Genomic DNA, 27489 nt, shown 5'->3' on the forward strand with positions numbered 1-27489 from the left:
ATGTGTATTGCTTAAAAAATATTTTTCTTGTCTTTTATTTACTTTCTAAAACGGCTAAATCTAACTAATTTTAAGCTATTTGTAAATTTTAATATCTCGTTAATTATTTAAAATAGACAATTCAGTAAATCGCGGTTATTGTAGCACCTCGTCCTTATTCCTTAATCAATTTCTGATTTATCCTATGCTTGAAAATTACGATCCCATTAGGTTCCAGAACTTCTATTAATTACAAAGTTCGTTAAAAAGGAATTAATTTTATATTTTAATTTTACTCGTCACATTCAACGTACAATAATATATTATAATAATGATTCATAACGTATAACAAAATTACATTAATATATAGTCAAATTTTACAACGCAACAATACAAATAATATTATATTATTATATATCGTCTTGATGATCACCTATATGAATGGTAGCACGTATACATAAACATTGTGATCTGAGGACGCAAAATATACAAATTTCTATTGGTTATAGATAATATAATATTATATAATAATGAGCACAAGAAACACCCTTGACGGATATCATGAAATGAAGTGTTGTCGCGATCGACAAATAAAAACTATATGGCAGGTAAGAGTCAGATTTGTTTATCTCCTCGGAACAATGGATGTGGTGGTCAGACGCTGTTGGGTTGCTTTAGTTTTCGATTATCTTCCCACTTTTTGATCCTTCTAAGCGGATAGCATATAACCGCCGATGCAGTCAATATTATCCCGGATAAATAAAACGACACGTCGTAGGTTCCAGTCCAGTCTTTGAATAACCCTGTGCATATAAATACAAAATAAATAAAGATTTGACACTCGGGGCGCAAAGTTACTATTATTATTGATATTATAATGTTTAAACAGTACAAGGTACGTATAATCATTGATTAAGCATAGAATATTTCATTCTATAACCAATGGATAACCAATGGTATAATCTAGAGCCCAGACTCGCTAACCAATAATAATATAGTGGGCAAGACATGAGCAAGTCAATTAATTTGTCAAATTGATTGAATTGAGTTAATGAAGAAGAATGCGAGTTAATTTTAAAATTAACTTGACTTTCATTATTTTACGACTATTTAAAACTTTAAGCTCAATAAAAAAAAGAAACTTAACTATATAGGATAAAAATGTAGTTAGTTTTTTGTTTTATCTGGCCATTAAACAAAATTAATTAACAGTAAAAATAATAGGTAGATATAGACCTACTATAATATTGTAGTAATACAACTGCGTGAGATCTCTATAGAAGATGGCTGTAAATTACTAGTATCATGATTCACGGAGGCTTATATTAATTATAATACTTAATTTCTGTGGATACCGATTTACTGATAAATTTAAATACAATAGATTATAAATTAAATATTTAGAAAGAAGAGAAATAAGTAACGAAGTCTACATCTTTGTTGCTCAGGAATTATATAGAAGTGTCTAACTACCACATTTTGATAAATATTATTTACCATATTTAATATATTATATTATTAAATATATATATAATATATGTATATTTGATGTAAGACTCGGTCAACAAAAATCGATTGTCTATTTAAGGTGTAGCTGGTGTATTTTATAATATTTGATTTTCAAATGTTTAAAATAAATTTTGTGTGAATTAAAACCTAATCTGACATGACTTAAAACAATGATAAGTACTTTATTATTAACTTCATAAGCTTTCAAAATGCACCATCTGGCCACTAATAAGCGTATTTATTATAAAGTTTGATAATATATATAAACTTGCCCAATAACGGAGATCCGACGGCTGCTGCTACTCCTTGGAACATCAACAGGACACCGAAAGCATTTGTAAGTAATTCAAGACCGGTTAGTTCGACTATCATGGTTGATCTCAAAGACGCAAAGCAAGCTGAAAAATATTATTTTTTTTTAATTTTCACATTCATTTTACTTAATTGACAAAAGCGGCCAACATTTAATTATTAATATAATGGAGTTAAATATGTGAATGAAAGTATATAGATAATTATTTTTTATAGACATTTAAAGGTCAACATTTGGGCGTAGTTACCTATTTAAATGATAAATAACGATTTGTTAATTATTTTGTTATAATTTATTAACATTATTCTTGGAAACTTAAAACATTTACGTATATTATACTATTATACATAACGTTTTTCTTTGAATTATTTAAAAATAATATATTATATTATACATCTGTTTTTGCTATTTTGTGGTATTTACAGAAAGATAAAATTAAATTTCGAGTTATATAAATTTGTATTATACTATGGGAGGTAAAAGTACGTATATTATTATAATAATACTACATAGCCTACATTATCCAAGAAAAAATTATATCAACCTACTGTAGTACTAAAATCAAAATAAATGACTTAAATAACTATATGTACACAAACATATCACAAAATATACTGATTGATTTATAGGCTGACAGATCGTTTCTGCTCAAAATCCTTTTTTTGTATACATTAAAATAATGTTATCGATACATATTATATCATTGAATTCAAATTTAACACATCCATAATAAATTCCCATGTATTAAACTTTAAACATAATTTACTCTCATTAATTTTTCTTCTCATATATAAAATATCAATGCTATAATACTAGTTAAATTTAAATCACTAATAATAATTATTAACGAATGATAATTAATTTAAATAATTCTGAAAATAATTTATTTAGATAGCTATACACTCGTATATGACAGTGAGATACTAATTTCATAATTTATCTCGACACGATATACGAGTAAATACGATGATTTTATCTATAAAAAAGGTATCCAGATAAATTTATCTAATTAAATTTAGCTATTGTACAACAACAATATTGGGCGTGCGAGTGATGTAGCCGATGTACGTAAAACCCTGGTGCTCACCCATAGAGAATCCGAACAGCGATGCGTACAAATAGTATGAGACCATCGAGTATGGGAGAAAAGGTAACAAGATGGTGTAGAGGCCTCCAAACGTGAGAGACGCGTTGTTCAACACGATCGCATCGACGGATTCGTAACTGGATATCCAACCACAAATCACTCTCCCGAACGTGTTTGTCAGACCGATCGTAGATACCAGCCACACTGCTATTTTTCTGTCCATGCCCATACTGATGGCTTTTTCTACGGATGAAAATCAACAAATCAATAATGCGTTAAACATAATATTATTTAAAATTGATCTCTCCACCAGTAGTTGAGGTCGAGAGATGCATAGTCGTGTATTGTAGAATGTAGATACCTGCTAAACTTGCTGCAGAGGCAGCCTACTTAGTGTTTGCAAATCATGAAAATAATATTTATAATAATTATGATATTTTCAAAATTTGTACGTTTAAGTTTAAATTAATATAATTAAATAAGAATTTGATGTTATGTAAATATTTGACGGAGTGATTACAGAATCTAGATATATTTACGTTTGATAGACGTAATATCATCTAATAATAAGTGTCCGGATTAATGAGACATAATATTTTATTCGCAGCACTGAGCACATCTACTAATGTAATGCTATACATATATCTATGGTGGGTAATGTATACGTTAAGTTATTTTTTCGTATAAATACGTGGTACTATAATACTACTATGTATGGTACAGGTGGATAATGAATATGAACTTTATTTCGCTTTAATGAAAATGAAAATGGGTACCATATAATATGTGTATTTTTTGTTAAATTCCGTTTTATAAATAATCATAATTTTTTTTTTTTTGGCAACTACACTGTCAAAACAAGACTTATATGTAAGCGAGTCTGCAACGTAAAGCGTAATAATATGATTAAGACGAGTAGTTACCGGTAAGGTACAAGAACGGAACGAAAAATCCCAACAGTGTCAAAAAACCACTGCACGTCAGCACGAAGAAGGACGGAGAGGACAAAATGGAAAAATCCAACATCGTCGTTAGTGTGTGCATAGCCGATTTGTAATACTTTTTCATGTTTCTCCGTAACGAATTATTCTTTGAACAAGGTTCTTCGTCATCTCCCTCTTCAGCGTCGTTCCAGGCCGGTATTCTCGTCACCGACATTGCGTAGTTCAACGAGCTCACCTAAAAGAACGTCTGTAAGAAATAAATAAGTCTACCCTAAGGCGCGGGCGTTGCGTGTAATTGTGTAATATATTTATTTTACTACCACTATCTATACGCTGATCTATAGTCAATCGATATATATATATGATTTTCGATCGACGCAATTCGCAAAGTACCTAACCTACCTCTTTTTACGTTATAATATTTAATTATATTTGTATATCATATTCTGCAGGTTAAAAAAGTGACGGTGTAAATCGCTTGGCACCTTTGGTAAAAACATACCTGTGACGAATATTGCGGTAGTCTGGACAGACTTCCACCGAAAAATCGGTCGTCCCTGTCCATCAAATGCGCCGATACAGACGGCCTCCTCAGACTGACAGCGGATAATTTCTTTTCCGGTAAATCGGGCGACAACCTATCCTTCAGGTACTGATTGTGGGTGTTGAGCGAATGACACGATATACTGATGGGCCGAGGTTCGGGTGTTTGGCGACCCGACAAGTGATTGTAAATTTCTTCGGCCGTCGGAGCTCCGATTTTGGCGGTGTTGTGTTTACTGTCTAACGACATCTTTCTCTCGTCAGTACCGTTTTTCATCAACAGAGGTTCGTCTTCGGGTATTTTTGGCTCCATCACAACCGGATTAATAGTCGGTACTTCGACTATGGTCGGTTTTAATGGACGGAAAAGTATACCTGCGACAGCACAACTCAATGCGAGCCCTAAAAAAAAAAACGATACTGAGATTTTCTTATTATATTATTATCCACGAACTCTCTTCATATCTTCTATATTATACTAAAACTTTATTATTAAGTCACAAAAATAATGATTTTTCTTTTATGGGTTATGAGTTTATGACTTAAGATTGGATTTTTACTCTCAAGCGCTAACGGGTTTTGGACATGACATATTTGATGAAATAAATGTTCGATTCACTTCTATAATAAAACTTGATGATATTTCATCGATCGTGAAAGTAATATCAATACCACATACTATTTAGAAAACAAGTTTATGGCATTAATGATAAACAGTTGTAATTTATAAGTTATAACTAAAAATACTTATAAACATTAAGTATTTTCGGTTTTAAAAAAATGATGTACCTACCTGCTTGGACCATAATGGTAACTCGCCAACCATAGTTTTCTACCAAAAATGCATTTAATGGAGCAAGTACAAACGTTCCTATTCCAGATCCGCATACGGCTATACCCGTTGCAAGTGCTCTCCACTTATCGAAATAAAATCCTGGTATTAACACTGCAGATACATAAATCATACTAAATCCGATACCTGTAATAATGATAGAAGATTATGTATTTAATTTTGTAGCTATGTACTTAAAAATAAGGATGATCAACAAAAAAATATTAAATAATATTTATCTGAAACTATTTATTTTTATTAATAAAACAATCAACATATGACAATTGCTAAAAAAATTTAATTTTTAAACCATAAAATATGTATATAATTGACAAGTTGTTGAAAGTTTTATTTTGTACTTGACCTAATGAACATTGAAACCTCAAGCTATTATAATAACATAATCGTATCACGTCTAGTAAATTATTATCAAACAACGTGATTATAATCTAGAACAAATAGTAAAATGTATTGGCATGTTCTCAATAGTTTGAATACGTTGTTTAAATGTCAATGAGTTTAATATTCGAATGCCTTAGGTTGTTTGACAACAAAATATATGCTTATTATATCTTTGAAATAATATTATGCATAATCGATCCTTATAAATTGAAAAAAACTGTTTAAATATAGGTACCTACTACCTATATTATATTGCAATCTGTAAGATACTTATTTATTTCAGAAATTAAGTAGTTCTTTTTACACAATTCCTCATAAACATTTTTTTAGATGATGTAATAAATTAGATACAATTATTAATGCTTAAATGGTGAACTATTATAGTATTGGATAAAAACAAATAATTATGACTTACCTCCAATGAAGCCATAGCAGAACATCAGTTGGTACAACGATTCTACGTAAGCGGCAGAAGCGAACGCAATACAGGAAATTACACTTCCAATTATTGTGACTGATCGAAAATCCACACTATTCAGAAGGGCACTTACAAATGGACCTTCAAAAAGAATTTTTTTTAAAATAATATTATGTGAAATAGGTATGTATAAAAAATATAGTGATATATTATTTCAAATATAGCAAAATAAAATTTGAATAACCACGCTGTATTCGTGAGAGAGTGAAATTAAAATTAAATATTACCGACGATCAAATAAAATCCATTTAACAATGATCCGACTATTGTGATTTTTGATTCTGGCTCGTGGAATGTGTTCACCATATCACTCATGAGCATGCTAAAGGAGTAAATTATTCCGTCTACGACAACATTACAGTAAAACGCAGCAAAAACTACTACCCATCCCCAGCCGCCATCAGGAGCGACTACAATCGCCAATGATCCTCCGGCTCCTTTTTTCATCTGAAAATACAATACATAATATTAAAATAGTAATAACGTTAATCCATTTTTGTTACATTATGTTATTATATAGACCTCAATAAAACTAATATCAAAATAACGTTTTATTTAACAGACGAAAACCACTTGAGTAGGTTGGCTTACGATCTGTAATAATACCTATTAAACACTTAGGTAATACAATATTAACTATATTTTTCTTTTTATAGATGATCAAAATATTTTTGTTGAAAGCATTAGCAATAGAAAAACAAATAATTTCTAATATAATTTAATTTTAGTCAAACTAGCAAAATAAATATATTAATGGCGAAATCCAGGTTTTATAGACACAATCTTGCAGAATCTTGTGGGTGTCAACATCATCGTGCCGTTCTTGAGATTATAATATTATATTGGATAATACATTAAGAAATTAAAATGTTTTAGAGAGACAAACAGGCTACTGCATCATAAAAAATATAGGTACACGCGCGTTAACAGTTTAATGATAATATAAATATTTTTACGATTAATATTAATATTATGCATCATTCAATCAATTTTTAGATTTATTTTAAATTACTTAGAGGCATTAAATATTTAAATACACGTCTATATTATATAATATTTATTTTTCGTAACCTCCACGTATAATTACTTAAATAAATAAGTACTGTACACTGTATTATAACAGTCATTTATTTACAATATTATTATAAAAACCTGTATAATCCATAAAATGTAAACTCTCAATGATATTCATGATATACCTGAGCTCATTTTGAAGTGATTTATTACACATACGAGACACTCACTAAATTTACTCTAATTTATATACCTCCGTAGTGGATCGATGGTGGTCATAAAACGATGATGTGTGAAGTGAACCATATAATATATGTTTGTCAACAATTTATTTGTAAAATGCATTATGGCACTTGTACAATGATTGTATAACAATAAAACAACATTGATTATAATTAATGATAGCAGTGAAAAATATTTCTGGAGTAGGTACCTTCTATGTATATGTATAATGGATATAAAGTATATACCTACGTTTATAATAGTATATATTTATGGTCAATATGCATGGCGGAAGCTTTCTGCTCAGTGAATTAATTACACAATTTTATTAGACATACAATTTTCAGCACTACATAATTACAGTGTAAATATAATTACCATATTATTATGAATATTTAATATATATCACATGATGGTTTACGATCTTATAATATCTGTACACAAATAACTACTGTATAATTTATATTATACGTACTAACAAATCAATAATAGGTAATTGTTTAAACACGAATAATAATATGTTGTCATTGGTAGGTACGTGTTTAAGTGTTTTGAATAAAAGATAACGATCGTTTTATCTTTTCGAACGAAGACGATATAGAGTACAATAATAATATTGCTAGTTCCAATTTTTAAATGTATGTTAGTGAAAATTTGCAGGTTGTATACGTATTATGTCGAGGTACAGGTAAAAATCTGATATCATGTAGGCACACACATATACTGAGCAATAATTTAAATGGGAATACTGAATTTATTGAAATTTCAAATAAGGATCTTCACAATATCCCCAAAAATGTGGGTCCATGCGTAACTTCTCTCAAACCTTAAACACTTACAACAGATGAATAACTAAATCAAGTTTGCTGTACTTTCATCGTATTGTATATTAAATTAGTTATCCTGCTGTGTTAGGTATTTGAAGACACTGATTGAGCAAATCATTGACACACTCAGTTTTTCAGAACACTCGGCATTCATGTTCATGTAACACAACAAGCTATACATTCTACCTACCAGTGAATCGAACTGTTTTTACAAAATATACTCCTTTAAGGTGATTTCCATATAGTAACAATAAATCGTTTAATTTTTCGTATACTTTTATAGATTTGCTAAAATCTTTCTTGTATAAATAATACCGTTTTGTTACACTGATTTTAATTATAAATAGCTTAATATAAAAAAGCCGAATGGTATTAATTCTCATAAAACTATTATTATTATATAATATTTCATGATGTCATGTTCTGCGGCTTCTGCCGGAGACGCAAGACGGTTATTGAGACCAATTAAATGTATAGAGTACAAATTACCGAATACTTAATAATTTATTGGTTTGTGTATAAAACAGTAATTATATTAATTGTTCAATACACGCATGCATATCAATACATAATAATAGTCATAACAGTGTTACCGTCTCAATTACTTAAGACCTAGTGCATATTTGGAATAATAAATATTATTAAATCAAACGTGATGGTAAAAAAGGCAACGCCGCGTTACATAAATTCCTTAAAATATATTAAGTATATATATAAAAATATAATAGTAATTATTGTTAAATTATACATACTGAATTTATTACTGTGTGTCGGATAATTGGGTCAAAATTACGCAGTATTAACAACTTGTTCCGGACGGACGTCTTTTACTGATTTATACATTTTTTTTTAACCCTAACTTAATGGGTGGCAGGTACGTGCAAGTTTTTTTACACTCTACACCTAAAGGCGATAATAATATTCTTCAAATCAATATAATTAATTGCTATATTATATTATGCCAACAACATTTCATGTGTAAATGAGACATGACGTATTAGACAGTGTAATTCGACGGCTGATGGATTATAACACAAGTATATTATTATAAGTGTAAGTCCGACACGCGCGCGTGGAAAACACAATTATGATTATAATTGTATTATTATAAATGGTAGGTGTGTATATCGTTTGAGAGGTTGTCGTCAAATTCGTGTAAATAATTGTCTCAACAAAGCTTTTTATTATTCAATAATTAGTAATTACATAATATGTTTATATGTATGATTGACTGCAGTAGGCGACACTTATGGGTCGGTCGCATGGCGAAAAAGTGAAACGGACAATCAATATAGATTATTATAAAATGAGACTTGATTTCAAGGGTACGGGCAAAATAATCAATGATGTATTGTGTTACAATAATGATCTAAACGCACGCACGCATTAGATATCATATTATAATACTACTCAATTGAATCGCATATATATTGAGGACCATTAATTAATATTTCTGGAGGACCACTTTAGGAATTCGGACAATTTTCGGGGACTTCGAAATTTAACGCACACTCATTTGTCTAAAAACAGCATGAGAAAATTTGAAAAATAAAAATAAAATTGACGAAGACTGTACCTATACCTAAATTTTAATTCACCATTAAAAATAATAATTTTATTAATAAATTTCTTGTCTGCGGGCCAGATAAAGTTCATCCACGGGCCGCATTTGGTGACCCCTGAATCTTGATTATTATTCCGCAGTGACCATCGATTATAGTAGAGACCTCTGTTTACAGACCACGTCGCGCATTAATAAAACAAACAACCAAAATAAAAAAATGCTGAACAATAAACTCGTATTTGTTACAAATATTATGAGGCGCATATTATTAAATTTGATGTTAACTAACACGAACGTTATGTTATACAATAATATACATTTTTGATTTCCAACTGAAAAAATTGACTCTACAATTATTGAAAAAAAAACATATTACTTTGGAGTTTTACGACATAATTTTTGGCTACATTTGATTTGTTTTCCCTCGATTTCTACAGAAAATAAAAATTTAAGGTAGATAGGTACTTAATTGTGTCTAAATATTAAATTTACCTACACGCTTACTGCACTCGCCCTGTATCACCAACATTATAACAGGTTTTTGAAAAATCACAAGACACTAAAAGTGTTACGACAAACTGTTAAAAAGGAATATTAATACATAGTTAAATGATACCAGGCCTATAGTTTTTTATTACAATTCACCGTCCTTATTATAATATATTACTTTATTATACCTAGTATAGGTAGCAGCCTGCAATCAGAATATTTAATAATAAATGTAAAAACTTAATAATATAATCATAATTCATAACCATACAATTTAAAATCATCCTCCCCCGCATTCTATTTATAAAACAGTCAAAACAATATTATTTAAATTAATAATATACTTTAGATACTAAAACATTATATGCCTTGGATTAACAACATTCACTAATATGGAATATTATAGGTAATATTTGAAAATATCAACAAATATATTGTACTAAATACTCGAATGCATACATACTATAAAATATCATTAAATAATAAGATCTTTGTGCCATTTAAAATATTTAATGCACTTTTAACATTAAGATAATTGTTACAATAAACAATAAAAATCTATTTAAGGTTTAAAATAATTTATTACAACGAAAATCGTTTTAAATACTTTCTGCTAAGTGCTAATAATATTGTACATACTATATTATGTACATGATTTGCGCTCACTTAAATTATACATTATAATTAAAATTTCTCATTGCGAATTAAATAAAATAATTTTTAGTACCTATAGTAACAATATAATTTATAAGTGATAAACTGTTTAAAATTAAGATATTTCTATATATTCATAAAACGTATACCTACATTGTTTTAGTTATTAATTTACTATATTGAGTAATTTGAAAATATTAAATAATATTTTATTTTCATAGTAAAATAATTTAATAAATTGAGAGTGATATTAAAATTACTACTAAGCAATTGAAAGTCGGTAATATTTCTATGATAATATAATAAAATGATAATAATTTTACTCTAATAAAATACTTAATTATATAGACTTAAATACATACTTTATTTATTATTCATAAAAATTTTTTTATGTACTAGAACTTCGGGAAATAATTATTTATCTAGATTACATATTATTACTGCAGACAAAAATTATATCTTGATAAAACAGAAAAAAATTTGAATTTGAATTTCTAGTTATTGTAATTATTATTTTTATCGTCTATCTAATCGTTAAGTAGATAATTTGATTTATGATTCTAAAAATGAAAAGAACGTGGTTATATATATATATATATTGAAGTGCATAATCTTCAATGATATTGTTAAATGCTTAAATTGTGTTGATTAAAATGCAATCAGTTCAAAACCATACTCAAAAAACTTGTCTAGATTTTATGTAATAAAATATGTTGTGATTATAAATTTTAATAGAAATAATAAAATATTGCTGTCCTATCCTACTCCGATTTCGGATGGTCTGTTCAAAAAAAAAAAATAATAATAATAATATTCATTTATAAACATTTGTAACAACGCACGTGATGTGATAAGGTACTTCGGTCGCTGTATTAAATAATGTTAACCCTAAACCATAGAACTCTATACATCCATGTACATATGAAATCTATAAAACTTCCGTTAACCTTTGTCCCCAATAATAATAATAATAATAATAATAATAAAAAAAATAGTGTATTTTAGACATGATCGGGTCTGCTACCGACCGGTTTGTAAACATTCTGACGCACGTTTGTTTAACATAATACAATATTTAATAATCTATAATCATTTTAATAAGACAATTATACAGGTACCTATAATACTAATACCTATTTGATTAAATACTGGTAAATTCGCATGGGTTTATAATATAACAAATATAGTACATAGTAAACAAAAACAAGTACGTCGACTCATATCTAATAAGCACGGACCTATAATCAGTAATATTATACAGAGTGATTCACCAAGCATACTCGTCCACTCTTTTCTTCAATATAGTACAGTTATGAAAAATCTGATTTTTGGAATTTTTAAATATATTTAGAGATCTATTTTTTTTTTAATTCTCGAGACATTTTGTTCTCCCACTAAAGAACGTCTTGTGGTGGTATAAACTTATGTTTGAGATCATTTTCTATTCTTTTCTCATAATTGTATCAACAGTCACCACAAAACACTCCTTAAGTAGTTAAGTAGTACAAAAATATCTTAAGAATCTGAAAATATGGTCTTTAAATATATTTAAATGCATCAAAAATCGAAGTTTGAATAAATTCATTATTAAAGGATAAACTAGAGGTGAGCATAATAATTGATGAATCACCCTGTAAAATGTATATATATAGTATTATGTACATAATAATGTTGAGAATGTAAAAACTCCGATGTTTGCGAAAAAACAAGTCATTCGAGATTATAATAACAGTCGTTTGACATTTGACTGTTGTACCCCGGTGTTTTTTTACTCGCACTATTTGCCTTGTTTTTAAACCGCAATAGAACAGCAATATACATTATGTAGAGTATGATATGCGGAATATGAGACACAAAGAAAGTATGAAATCGATAAAACAAATAATTAAGAGTACTTGAAAATAAAATTATGTATACTTATATTGAATGTTATTATACTTGAACGAAAAATTACAACTTCATTATTTTTATAGTATTATGTTTTTCGATTGTAACCACGTCGTTTACTACATTATTGCCTAATATTTTACTAACTATAGTAATTATATATAATAAATGATTTCGAAAGCATTGTAGAAAAACATTTTAAAAACTTTACAGACGAGATATAGCTAAAGATCGCGGTCGTTTTAAATTTAAAAGCAACGTTCAATTATCAATACGTACATTTAGAAAATAGAATTATGTGTACAAAGTGTGATTAACACTATGTTTCAATTTAGGATCTAGTATCCAAAATTAAAACCTTGTTAAAAAAAATAATAATAATTCATGACGTTCGTTAATTCGTGAAATCTATAAATCTGACCATTATTTAAAATCAATTAAAAGCTCATAAAAAAAATACGTCCACAGAACCGTTTAAATAGTTATATTTTAGCTATAATATTAAATCTAATTATCTAAATTATCTTAAAAACTTTAATTTTCATAAAATATAAGAAATGTATATTTTAACATTTCAAAACATTATTAGATCAAGCCCTCAATTCTTATATAATATTATTAATATTTAAGTCAAAAAGCTATGTAAATTTCAAGTTTTTGGAGGAATATTTTATTAATTTCAATAAAACAAACCGAAATTTGTTTTTAATCAATTTCATTAAAGTTATTTTTTAGGTTCATAAATATTAAATTAAAACATGTAACATTTTCAAATTTTCTCGATTTGTTTAAATCGTAAAGCATGATAGGTTGTATAATAGTGCACAATGCACGCTGCAGGATAATTGTATTTAATTTCAGGTACTTTATTTTAATAACATTATCATGAAAATAACACAGAGGAAAATGAAGTATCTGATACCCGACGAGAATGAGACAAAAAAACATACTTTTCCTAATCGATATGTTTTAAAGTATATCACCAAAATCATTACTGCATGTGGGTGGTAAATTACAGGCCAGCAATAATTATGATTCATATGCAGTAGTTATAATTGCAATAATAATAGTCACCCAAAAAAAAATTTTATATTGTTTAATATTATTAGACTACTTAAGTCTTAAACAATATAAGCACGCATTATAATTTATAACGATGTTATTACGTTAACAAATATTCAAACCAAGAAATATATTGTCGTACACGATAAATTAACTTTGAACGGCTTCCGGCAGCACACTTTATCGACAGTTTGTCAAACGCGCATTACGCCTTATAATAATAACTTTGCCGCGGCATAACCAAATAACTGTTTAATATTGTAACACAATGTAAATGAACATGGAAATAAATCTATGTAGGCGTAGACGTGCTGCATAATACTATACCATATCATATACAATATATTTATTAGATCTGTCGAACACACGTCTGCGTTTATATTAAATTAAAACCGTAATAATAATAACAATAATGACGGACGTCTGGATAGCTATATTGTCCATGCAGTATAATATATATATAATACGATTATAATAGGTAATGTCATTGATTATATATATATAAACAAGTTTGTATAATAATTAATGGTAATATGCACTATTTTATTGTGCCTACGCGTCCACCTTTATGTTTACCTGTTCGAACGGGGAAAAGAAATATCAAGGAATTTTCAAAGCATAAAATAAATACCTAAGTAAAAAATAAACAAACATAATATTAAGTAGGTAGGTATCATTATCGTGACATGTTCGTCGGAGTTTAAACGCTGCATCATGAGTACCCTGTTTATTTATATGCACACGTGCACTGTAAACCTATTTAGCATATTATACTATTTTATAATAATATACGACAATCGTAGGTATTATATTTAAATATTTTGTTAGTACTTATACCTAAAAAATTAATTACAGCGTGTATGTACCCGTGTAACACAGATAGGTAATAACTAATAACTATGTACAAAACTATTTAAACTATTTCGCAACACAAATCCAAAATCACGAGTTTAACGAAATCGAATCGTAACTAGAATAGGATAATTTATAATTTATAATTTATTAATAGTCAATGACTTGTATATTATGTTTCAAATTTAAATCATGTAGGTACAATCCCAATTCTCGATTGTTGTTTATAATATTTGTATAATATATAGGTGACTATTGCCGCTTACATAGCTAAAAGCATCGAGAGAAATGTAATATTTGTTCCTGGATTTCATCTACTTATAAGTACATAATGTACAAAATATAATAACAATTTACAAACAGTGATAAATCACATTTTCAATTCTTAAATAATGTGAAATAATTATAATATTCATTATCAAAAACTATAGTGTATTAGTCATAAAAAAATATCATTGTTTTATTTTTAATCGAAAAACATCGAGCGTCATTAGTTCGTGATAAATTAAATTATTGTTAACACACGAATATACATATGTAGTACCTAATTCACGTTCAATAAATGTTTTATTGTCCGGTGCAAGTTTATTTGAATATTCTAGACTATATTAACCGAATTCATCATAACGTATATTATACATATATTTATAAATAACGTTTACTGTATATACACCATATATCTATATGAATATTCATGAATTTATTTTGTTTTGTAAGGTAAACGTGAAGAAATTGTTTGCGTTATAATATAATAATATCTATATAATCTATATAATACGATATTACAATAAAAAAAAATGATGTATCAAAAATATTACTAGTAATAATTATTATATTACCTCTAATTGCTTAGGACGAACTGGTCGAGAGTCTTATGAAGCACACGAGCTACCACATTCGCAGTCGAGCTAACTGGTTACCATAACACTAACGAGACTGCTTAGCGTATGTCCATAGTCAATATCAGTGTTGATAATTTAAACCGTTCAAGATTGCTGTTAGCGCCTCTGTGGGAGACGTTTAATAGTTTTAACCATGATTTTAGATTTTTTTATTTTTTCTTACTAGAAATTTAAAAATAATTACATACAACAATTACACCGCGATACATTTACTACATAATGATTGATATAATACATAATATTAATTAATTCTTGTGACCTCATATACTTTCAATCTTATGCCAATAATGAATTGATTTTTTCGGCAAGTATTGAACCTTGAAACATGAAAACTATTAATGAATTTAATGAATATAAACAATCATGTGTATGCTATACATATAAAACAATATTTAACGAAAATTAATTCAATATAGACTGTAACTTAACCATTATATATTTTATATGCATATATTTGTTTAACAATTAACTCATCAACCAAAAAAAAAAAAATAATGAACGTTTTAAGTTTAAACACTATAAACGTATATAATATATGTATATAAATGCAATAAACATGTTTTTGTCGCTAATAAACTTTTTTTTTACACAATTTAATAGAAATGTTTTTTGTGAAAAAGTGTTTACATGTGCACAGTTTCAATAAATTATTTTTTCAATAACTTGCAAGACATTCATGGAATTCACATAAAACTAGCATAATTTTATTACTACAATTAAAATGAGTAAATGACATTTATGTAAAAGTTATACACATATTACAAACCAATAATGTATGTTTAACGCCCGATCTAAATAGTTCCAATTAATTTCATATATAAAAAGTGATAAACTATATTCAAACTCAAGTCCGAAGACTATAATATAAATATTAAATTAATTTCATTATAACATCAATGAACTAAAAACTTATGCGGTACAAATTAAAAATAAGTTAATACTCGTAGAACTTATTTTCATCAAGTTAGGAAAATATAAATTGTACTTATATACTGTTACATAAAAGTTGGTTTACCTAAGCTTGTTAGTTATTACTTATTAGTTTATTACACTTATAATACCTACCTTTTAATTATTATTTAAAATCTACTGTGTGTTTCTTATACAATTATATCTCAGTTTAGTTGGAACTTGGAACCGGAAATAGATCATTCATAATATACAAAGGTGATCCGTTTATTTGTTACTTTACACACATTATTTTAAAAATTATAACTTTTTTTCATGCTTAATATTGAAAAATAAAATTTTTTTTATAATGTTTTAACATTTAAAAATTATAAATAATAATTAAATAAAGAAAAATTATCAGTTTTTAAATTGTTGGTTGTTTGATACCTTAAATACTTTATTTCATATTCCAAAGTCAAATATTTTTTATAGAAAACACTGACGAATAAAAATCAAATTTATAATGAGTAATTATTAATTAGGTGACAAGTATTTAAAGTTTTGATTAACGAAGTCGTGACATGGAAGTACTTATCTCGTAAAATTTTAGTATTTTACTCAGCTAATCTAGTACAATTTAATACTTATAAGTTATAACTAATTCGATTTTTGTGTATCGAAAGACTTAATCTAAAACACACAGGTTTTTATTATTCTAAAAAGTAAAAACATTGTAAATACTGAAGCTATAACTTAAACACAATGAATCGCCTTGTATATCTACATTCTACATATTGTTAGAAACAAATATTGACTTTCAATTCCCAATGTATATCAATATAGATATTAATAAAACGGCAAATAATAAAGTTAAGTTAATAATGAAAAATAAGTAAGAATTTCAAAAGAATTCATGTTTAAATCTTAATTCCTTATTTATTATTTCATTTTATCTCAATCAAATTTGATTAACTCGTTTAAAAGTGTTATTCGTCTAGTTCACAGTCAGGTATATAATATGATTATAGTTTATTACTTCGCTATAATAATTGCTAATCAATCAAATTTTATATGTTATAAAATAATTATGGAATATATAACCGTTATTAGTTTTACTGGCGGATTAATAAATAAATGTGTATGTATAAAATGAAAATTTTCAAAACGACATGTTTTTAAGGTCAAGTTAAGTTAACAAAAACATTCACGTTAATTATGCAGACTTTAATAACATTGCTTAAGTATTGAATAAGAATAATTTTTTCGAGCATTATTTGTTCAACATTCGAACAATTTAAAGATAAGACTTACAACTACAGATGGGTAAATAATATAACTGAAGTACCTATCATCATAAAAAAATCGTAATAAATCTTAATATTATATTAACATTTGTATTTACTCTTATATTATTCAATAATGATTAAGAAGATTATATTAATAAACTTTAATATGACCGTCAGTATGTTAATTGTTAAGTACATGTTAAAAATTATATATTTATATGTGATTAACTAATAATGCACTATAATTGTCTATAATACGTTATTTAGTATTAAAGTTAATTAAATAATATTATTATACACTACATGATTTTTTTACCTAATACATGTTATTGTTTGCGATATATATAAACATATATGTATATTAATAATCCTAAAAAATAATATTAATTTTTGATTTATGCCATGTAAAAAATAAAAAGAATTGTGAAATGGATTGACACTGCTACATAATAGCGATATATTGTTCAGGATGTGCATCCGCTGGAACAAGTTCAGACACCAATTAAACATTCGCAAACACGTAGATACCTACTTTAAAAATAGATAATATATCAAATGGCACGACCTAACCTATGGCTTGATCATTTTGGAGATCATTTACGAGCAGTAACGAGAGTCTGATCGAATTGTTTTGTCAATTTGATGTAGATTTCACTCACCTCGGTTCTTAACCACATGTCATATTGTTCTTTATTGTCTTAGGCCAGTGAACGGAACGACACGTTATTATCTATAATATAATAGTTATATGTTGTCTACCCGTGATATTAAAAAAAAAAAAAAAAAAAAATATTCACGATTTGACAAAAAAATAACTAGTAAAAACCGATTCGATTAAATTATTACGCAATAACGAGATATTAAAATACATTAAGATAAATCGGGATCGATATCACTATACATATTATAATTGCTTATTTTGAACAGTGCGAATCATACAAGACACTTTAAGATTTTTTCATAAGTACAAGGTAGGTACAGATAACAAAATATTACAAGTGCGAAACAAAAAAATACGATTATTGTTTATATATATATATATAAATATATATGTGTGTGTATATTTAATGATTTTTAGACACGTTAATGTCCTCACTATTTTGTACACGTGTTAGGTACATTAGTTTTACGAGTATCCAATTTGAAATCGTTAAACGGAGTGATTATAGGTATTTTTGTACAATAATTAAATTTTTTTATAATCATTTGTTTGCTTTATTTACGAACGAATGAGAATTAAATATTATAGGTATTTTATGAATTTATATTGCATTTAAATAATATGTCATAATTATTGTAATACCTATATAATATTATAGTACATTTTTAAACAATTGAAAAAATGTATATACAAATTATTTTTTTTATATATTATTATATAAAAAAAAAATATTTATAAAATAAGTAGGTATCACATTATAATACGTATATAATATTTTTAAACCAATTTTTATCCGATCATTAAGTGTAACGTAACGTGCATGTATTGCACAAGTAGAACTCAGCACCAGTTATTTAAAAGTGCACAATGTGCAATAATATATAGGAACGTTGAAATTATATATAGGTGCTGTCATAAAATTAATATTGTGATCGAATATTCGAATGCGAATGTCGTGTACTTTTACTAATGTAGACATGCAGTAACGAGTGTTGGGATAGTGTTGGGATAGTATTGTAAATGTACATATATATAAGTTTTGTATACACCTATTTTAATAAACAAGACTATCACAAATATAATAGCAACATCTTCAAAACGTTTAAACTTTAAAATGCTTTTTTGAGAAGAAAATATATATTACCACAACTACCTGTATACTATCAATTTTGTTTTCAGATTTGAACGCTTACAACTCCGTATTACCTTCTGTATAAAATACTCGTATAATAGGTAAGAGAGGCAAGACATAATATTTTGTGATACAAATAGCTCAAGTGTTAAGTATTTTTAAAAAAAAGGGTTAGTGTGAGTTTATTTAATATTATATATTAGTTAAATGTATTATACTATATATACAATATGCAAAGTGAATATACTGATATTATATCATGTCTAGGCGTCTAGCTGCCACTGAATTGTTTGTTGTTTTGTTCGCGTGGTTGTGATGTAGAAATAGAAGTCGACAATAAGTCATCCAACTAGACGTAATAAACGTGAACGCTTTTAACTTAAATTTGACTGCTAAAAATAAATATAAATTCATTAGATGCGAAGGAATTTCGTGCCGTTGCCCATCATTTGCACGTGCGAAACACTACAATTACTGCACGAGAATACGAGTGGTATTTACCTATGTATATAACATATAGATAAAAACTAACTAAAGAAATAATATTATGTTTGAGTGTAAATATGATCGACGATAATATTTTTTTACTATTATACATATATATTATATACACACAGTGCCGCAATGGCGTATAGATACATACCTTTGGTATAAGTGGAGGAGAAAGAGAGTTCAGTGGAAATATAACCTAGCCTATACGTGAAATTATAAATAGTTTAACTGTTTAAACTGTTTAAAGTATTTATAATGCACTAAAGGTATAAATATATAAAAAAAAACATAATTTTCGGTGAGACTTAAGAGCCCAAAATTCAAAGGTCTACATTTATGTCTATGAGTAGTATGAGCTATGTTTATGTCGTTTTATAAATTATATAAATAAACTAAGGATTGTTAATTTTATATAATAAATACCATACCTATACCTGCACTACAATCATAAACAATAAAATGTATGCAAAACATGTATAGTACTATGCCTAGAATAAAAAATATATAATAACGGAATGCCAATAATATGAACAAGATCGAAAAAACTTCAGCATGACCGAAAAACCTTGAAAATACACTCTATCTAAACATTCTAAACCCTGGACAAAACAAAAAAATATTAAACTTATAAAAAAAATAATCTAATTAGGTAACAAAATTTAATGTACATTATTATAATAAAATATATTATAAATATTGTAACTAATTTAAATTCAAGTAATCTTTAGGTATAATGGTCTTTGCAGCCGATTTGTTAAGATTTTATTAAAAAAAAACTTATAATAAAAACATATACATATTTAAATAATAATTGAATACACTTAATTTTTTTAAATAAAAGAACATAAGATTTTAATATTAAGCTAAGACAAGGCCACGTGGGGGATGTTACCCGTTTGAATGATACTTATTTTGGTACCTAACCGTATGAATTGCGTTACATTGATTTTCTAATTAGAGATAATTTGAATACACAAATACATAAATATGTATATACGAGTATGTTATAATATAATAATATACGTATGTATATTTTATATTATAGCAGTGATACTATTGAGATTTTTTTTTGGTAGTGAGGGAGTGTCTAAATTTTTTTATATTTACATACATTATAAACTATGTTAAGTATCGTTTATTACCTGGGATTATTATTTACATCTTTTTATTAATAACAAATACAATTTTGTAAAAGCGGTATATCTACAAAACCTTTACGAATTTATTTAAACACTTGTCTGTGAAAGTTCTTCAGAACAAACATTTGTAAAACCATACATAAAGGTAAGTTTTTTAGCATACAAATATTTTTATATGAAAGCAAAAATTGCATTTACATTTAAAATATTTAAGTATGGCGTGTTTAAATGGAGAAATAGATACTGTTGTTATTAAACATCACTTCGATACTTATTTAATAGTAAATCATTATTGGAGATTTCGCTCATATATACCTATATATGTATTAGAGCTGGCACTTCTGGAAATAGCAAAAACTTTCCAAATTATAATTTTTCCTCTTTTTATTTTTTGTTATCAATAATGATAGCTCTTGATTTATGTATTTTTTGACAGAAGTATAATTATATTATTTTATTTATTTAAAACATTTCAAAATTTATTATAACTCATAAACAGTTATTGATAATTAAGTAGGTGCAGACGGTACAGTAAATATTTAGAGCAGAAAAAAGAGTTAGTACATACTATATTATATACATACAATAATACAAAATTGGAAAACTTTAATACCTAATGAGATTCGTGGATTAATCCATTAATACATATCATATCTCAATTGAAATCTAATAATCTGTTTATTTATATTTTTAGGCAATATAGTAAGTACCTTTTAAATTTGAAATTTAGCAAAAACTCTTTATTATTATTGAAATTAAATACACTATTTTTATTCAATTTTATGATGATATGCCTAGATGATGATTAAATTTTATGGGTTTATAATTAGTTCACTACATGCAATTACCTATCACTAAATGTGACGGAATATTGATTATTAAAAACATAAAGTTGTCGATTTTGTATTTTTGGTCAACTCAGGTATTCTAAAAATATTTATGTCAATATAAACTTGATATGTGTATGGCTAGGAGCTAAGGCTAGGGACTTTTATAGCACTTATAAGACACCCATCAAATATAATCTAAAAATATGCATAAAAAAATAATTTAAAAACCGGTTAAACCTTAGAGTTTATCAAGCAAAATATATATTATAATAAATATACCTATATTATTCTTTATTATTTCTCATCGTATATTTATCACTATTGTGTTTAATATGCGATTACCTTAATTTTTGGTCGTAACAATAAGATTGATAATCTATAAATAATTAAATAGGTACATAATATAATATGCAGCAAGAGTATTTAGGGGAATGCTACAAAGTGCTGTTGCTTCGGGCGGCTAATTATGAGAGAATGGTTAATTTTTTTATAATTAAATTACAATTTCATCAAATTTATATTCAGTTTAATGAAGCGTTCTTTTTTGATGCTCCAATGAGGCAAATTCCTAAATACGGCTCTGGCTGCAGTAACAATTTTTTCAGCAGATAATAATCTGTATAATCTATACATGGGCGCCCATTGGGAGAGGCAAGATAGGGCACTTGCCCCCCCCCCTGGACAAAAATTACTTAAAACTTGTAGCTCAATAAATATTACCATAATATTATTATTATCTTTATTGCCGTACATTTGAGATTTTTTTTATTTTGACCCTCCCCCCCCCTAAAATGTTAATTATGGACGCCCATGAATCTATACTGTGTACTATGCAGTATAGAGTAGATTATTATAGGTACACACATTTTTAGATCATACCAAAAATAATCGTTATATTTATATATACATATATATTAAAAAGCTATAGATTTAATAATATAATAAAAAATGTGAACGATATTTTTTATAATTTTTTAGTATGTTTTTTCCTTTTCACATAAAAAAAAATGAAGTATACATTTCAATATTCGCTTTTGAAATATACTAACGTACAAAATGAATTTTTTTTATAAACTTTATGGAGTACATTTTTATTTCACTAAAATATAATCTAATTTATTTTAATTACTGCAAATGTTTTTTTTATTTACTAACCTATTATACTATATAGGTAAATAACAATAATATGTTAAAACCGGACAAGATTAATCTATTATTCCTAAAGGTACCACAAAAACTATATATATAGTATTATAGTGGGATTGCGAAATAGGACCGCCGCCGAACATGCGGCTGTTAAATAACATATTTTATTAACATACATACAATAATTATTTGATATTATGTAATAAATAACGTATATGACAGCATAGTCTCGAAGAACGAGAGTAGTGAACAGAGAATAAGCAACGATAGACCACTACTACATATTATAATAATCCAATCTGATACAGACGCATAAAAATATCAATAAATAAACGAGTTTATTATATATATATATATTAATGCTGCAGTATGTTAACGAAGAGGATTATAATATGCAGTTTACACGCCACCAGACGCATATTTTTTTTTATTTTGTCAAATAGGTATATGCATATTAATGGTAGACTGTTGTGCATACTAAAACTTTATAAAATAATAATCTTTATGTTAGGTGCTGATATTAAATTCCAAAACGTCTCAACCGTATTCTCTATAAGTAAACACGACAGAGCTGTAGTTAAAAATATTTCTATTGAAATATGTAAATAGGTTAATGGTTGGGTTATTTTATAATTTGGAAGTGCATGTGAAAAGGAGGTTAAGTTGCACAAGTGTGTAATCTGAGTTACACCAAAAAAAAAAAAAAAAAAATACAAAAAAAGGATTTCTCCAAAATTATTCGTGAGAGAAGAGAGATATAGTGCAATATAAAATTCATCAACGTATTTATTGAAATATCAATCATCATTTTTTGTGTAATGTGGATGGTTAATTAATATGTTATAATATTTAGTATACAATATTATGTTTACTTGTATAATTATTTTATAGATTATGCCTTATAAAAAATATGTATGTATTAACTTAACCTAATTTGAACTATATATAAAGGAATAATTAGACTTGATTTTTTTTTACATATTTTATATCGAAAGTAACAATAAGTTTGGTACTATTTTTATTTGCAAATATAGCAAACTTCATAGTACATGACTATGTTAAATACATTATTTTTTTACCAAAAAATAAATTTCTAAAATTATTTGAATAGCATTTATAATATTGTTATACGTAATAAAACAAATAACTGTTATTACAATTGGTATTAGGTTTTTCTTAATTTCATCTAGCTGTATTAATACCTGCGCGTATTCATGTACACGATTCGCATGATAATATCACTAGGGCAGTAGAATGTAGATAACGCTAATTCCACATAATGGTATAAACGGCACAGTGCAAATGTTATCTACACGAGTGCAAAAGATTACACCTTGAATTTTGATGGTATTATTTCGCAAATGATGTTATATTGATAACATGTTCCAATTTATATCATAATTTATCAGAATAGGTAGTGCAGTTGTCAAGTACACCCGTTTCCTGCATAGGGTGTAGTAACATTGGATTTGGGTGTGAACATTGACAAAGTGACACGCCCACATTCATTGCAAATTTATTAAGCCACTATTATTAGGTAGAAATTACAAAATGTCGGAATTTTTCGCAATCTTCCGTTTTTGACTAAAATGCATCATATTTTTACTAAAAATTGTGATTAAGCCAACGACTAAAATAAATAACAATTCTTTTCATGCACGTACCAGAGAATATTAATCCTATATCCTAAATAAAAATGTTTTAAATAATAATAATAATTTAAATATTTTTTACCCGTTCGGCAATAGCTGCGTGTGTCTATGTACGAATAATAATTTTTCATTTAAATTTTAATTGTCTCAATAAATGGGGCGGTTCAAAACCCTAACCTGCATAATATACAGTGCATATTATGCTAAACTTACTATCATAATTCATGAAAATAATTATTTTTATTATAAATAAATTTTACAAGAACTTAGGAACTATAGGAACTAATAGCATTTTGATTTGGATTCATAAAAATTGTCTAGCATAAAATCTGTATCACAACAAGACAGACTTAAAACGGCATAAAAAATTTAAATAGATACTTGGAAATATACAATTCTTTAAGGAAGTACTTATAAATTTATAATTAAAATTTTAATAAACGGGTAATTAATAAGTATAAAAGAGAGACGAATATGCTCAGGGAATCACTAGGTGTCTGTAATTCGTAGTATTTCTACATAATAATACTAGTGCGACAAACGATATAACAGCTATTTAATAAGTGATTATAATCACGTTTCGTCAATAACGGCTATCGTTTACCATAATACATAATATAATATAAGAGTTTTTAGTAATTACCATATTGATCGAGGTAGGTAATAATAATATACCTACGTTAATTATATTATGTGTACAATGTACATACATCGTCGCTGCAGTTTACAACAGACATTAAAATGCGATGCAATTACTACGTCGTAATTTTATAATTTGCTATGTAAGTACGTACCATATCGACAGCCGATATTTTTCGGCAATTATTGTTCGCCGCACCGACGACGTATCCATTATTGTTTTCGTTGACGGCGTGTCCCTTGCAACAGGACTCTCGCCGGTTCTGCGGCGACGTGATCTGCGCCTTGGTCATTTATGAACGGGTCCTGGCAGCCGATCAACCGATGCGCTATATATTTTTTATTATGATTTATAATCACCGAAACTTTTTTTTATATTTCGTACGATATTTTCTGAGAACGCGCACCGGCGTGTTTAATAACGTTAGCACGTGTGCCGTATACTAACTGAATAACGTTATGTTTTGTATATTAGGATAACGCATCAACGTATACGTATAATACGACTGCACCGCGCCGTCGACCACTGCGACCTGTGATTTCGGATATTATTTTATATTAACGTGAAATTATGTAATAAAATATCGCGCAGAGGAATACCGCTGCCGCCGCCGCGTATATATGGTAGACATAAGTGGTACTCAAAACGAGTGCCGTGGACTTCGGTTGTGACGCATAGTATTTATAATACGCGAAGAAAATACACACACACACACACATACGCGTATATATTATAATATGTGTGTTTGTGTGTGTGTTTGGGCATATTATACATCATTATAATAACATAATAAGTACCTGTACGTATTATGTTATATTACATATTATAGGCATACAATTTATTATACATCGACGGACGATGGTCGCGAGCGCGAAAACAATAACAACTTAACACACAAATGTACAACGCATATCTATAGAGATATCATTATATTATCATCATTCGTTTATCATACACACAATATTATAATACTCTATACAGTACAATAATATTGCAATACGATCGATGTATTGTAACGTTTATATTGTGTGGGCTGCAAACGTACAAAACAATATAATATATATATATTGTATACATACCTATATGGGCATGCATTATATTCGATCTCCTGCAGGTCTGTATCCATATATTCTCTTGTGGGACCGTATTATCATTGTCTGACTATAGATTGAACGGTTAACCTAATTTATACTTCACACATACACTCGCGTAGAATATAATATATATTTGTTATTCGTACAATATACAGATTACATACCAACCTTGGCTACCGAACAACAATGTTTTATCTTATATTTTTACCAAACACAATACTTTATAAGTAAATGTACAATGTTTTAACGTATCATCGTTATTATAATAATATAATATGCGACGTCGTTTATAATATCAATCTCAACAGTGGCCTGCTCTGTTTAACTTCACCCTCTGCTAATGATATATGTTTTACACTGCACCTTTGTGTTAAATAAATATAAATATATAATATATATATATATATATCTAATAGTGATATGATGATATGTGCAGTGCATATACGTTTCGCTATCAAGGGCACACGCGCATTTGATTTATATAATATTATATTGGCGTTCTCATTTATGCAATAACACTGACACACTGACACTGTCTATAAAACTATAATAAGTATTGTTACGTGCAAGACGATGATGTTGTATAGGCAGTCCCGTACACCTATGTATACCATACTGAACCGTCGAATGTCATCTGACTGTGGATATTTAATATTTTTCTGATGATTGATCAGTAGGGGGGATTGAGGGAGGTGATTATTTTTTTTTATCTGTATGAAATCAGTAAGATTCACTTAGTTAAATAAGTTAATTCCTCAAAGAAAATCTGATTCATGATATAATTTTCAAAAACCATAATTTTAAATTTAATTTAACCTACGCTATCATGTAATATACGAACTTACCAATATTTCAATGAAAAAAAAATCTATGCGGAATCGGAGGACAATCCTCAACTGGGTTAACAATGTATTATTTTTTGTTCACGAATTGCTTTACTTTACTAAAGGCTTACTTTACTTTATA

General features: G+C 27.4%; 1 protein-coding gene across 3 annotated transcripts; it reads right to left on the reverse strand.

Moving 5' to 3' along the window:
* Nucleotides 1-241: 241 nt before the first annotated feature.
* On the reverse strand, nucleotides 242-26847 carry LOC114123947 (uncharacterized). Of its 3 annotated transcripts, none has more exons than XM_027987091.2 (9): nucleotides 26509-26847; nucleotides 6315-6534; nucleotides 6025-6168; nucleotides 5169-5354; nucleotides 4335-4777; nucleotides 3812-4067; nucleotides 2889-3131; nucleotides 1761-1886; nucleotides 242-782 (listed from the first exon to the last, which is right to left on the reverse strand). In XM_027987091.2, the coding sequence occupies exons 2-9, from the start codon at nucleotides 6532-6534 to the stop codon at nucleotides 634-636; spliced, it is 1767 nt and encodes a 588-aa protein (XP_027842892.1). In that variant the 5' UTR covers nucleotides 26509-26847; the 3' UTR covers nucleotides 242-633. The 3 variants fall into 3 exon arrangements, with proteins under 3 accessions (XP_027842892.1, XP_027842890.2, XP_027842891.1); XM_027987089.2 differs by lacking the exon at nucleotides 26509-26847 and adding an exon at nucleotides 25584-26062; XM_027987090.2 differs by lacking the exon at nucleotides 26509-26847 and adding an exon at nucleotides 15498-15659.
* Nucleotides 26848-27489: the final 642 nt, after the last annotated feature.

This window comes from Aphis gossypii, chromosome 1, assembly GCF_020184175.1.
Source record: "Aphis gossypii isolate Hap1 chromosome 1, ASM2018417v2, whole genome shotgun sequence".
Lineage (NCBI taxonomy): Eukaryota > Metazoa > Arthropoda > Insecta > Hemiptera > Aphididae > Aphis > Aphis gossypii.

What these genes read in the sequence shown, in the direction of transcription:
- LOC114123947 (XM_027987089.2), bottom strand. Translation starts at nt 25,721, where the DNA reads ATGACCAAGGCGCAGATCACGTCGCCGCAGAACCGGCGAGAGTCCTGT. An exon ending in CTGCTATGGCTTCATTGGAG is followed by an intron (nt 5,355 to 6,024) that starts GTAAGTCATAAT and finishes TCATTATTACAG; the next exon opens with GTATCGGATTTAGTATGATT. An exon ending in TACCGCAATATTCGTCACAG is followed by an intron (nt 4,068 to 4,334) that starts GTATGTTTTTAC and finishes ACGTTCTTTTAG; the next exon opens with GTGAGCTCGTTGAACTACGC.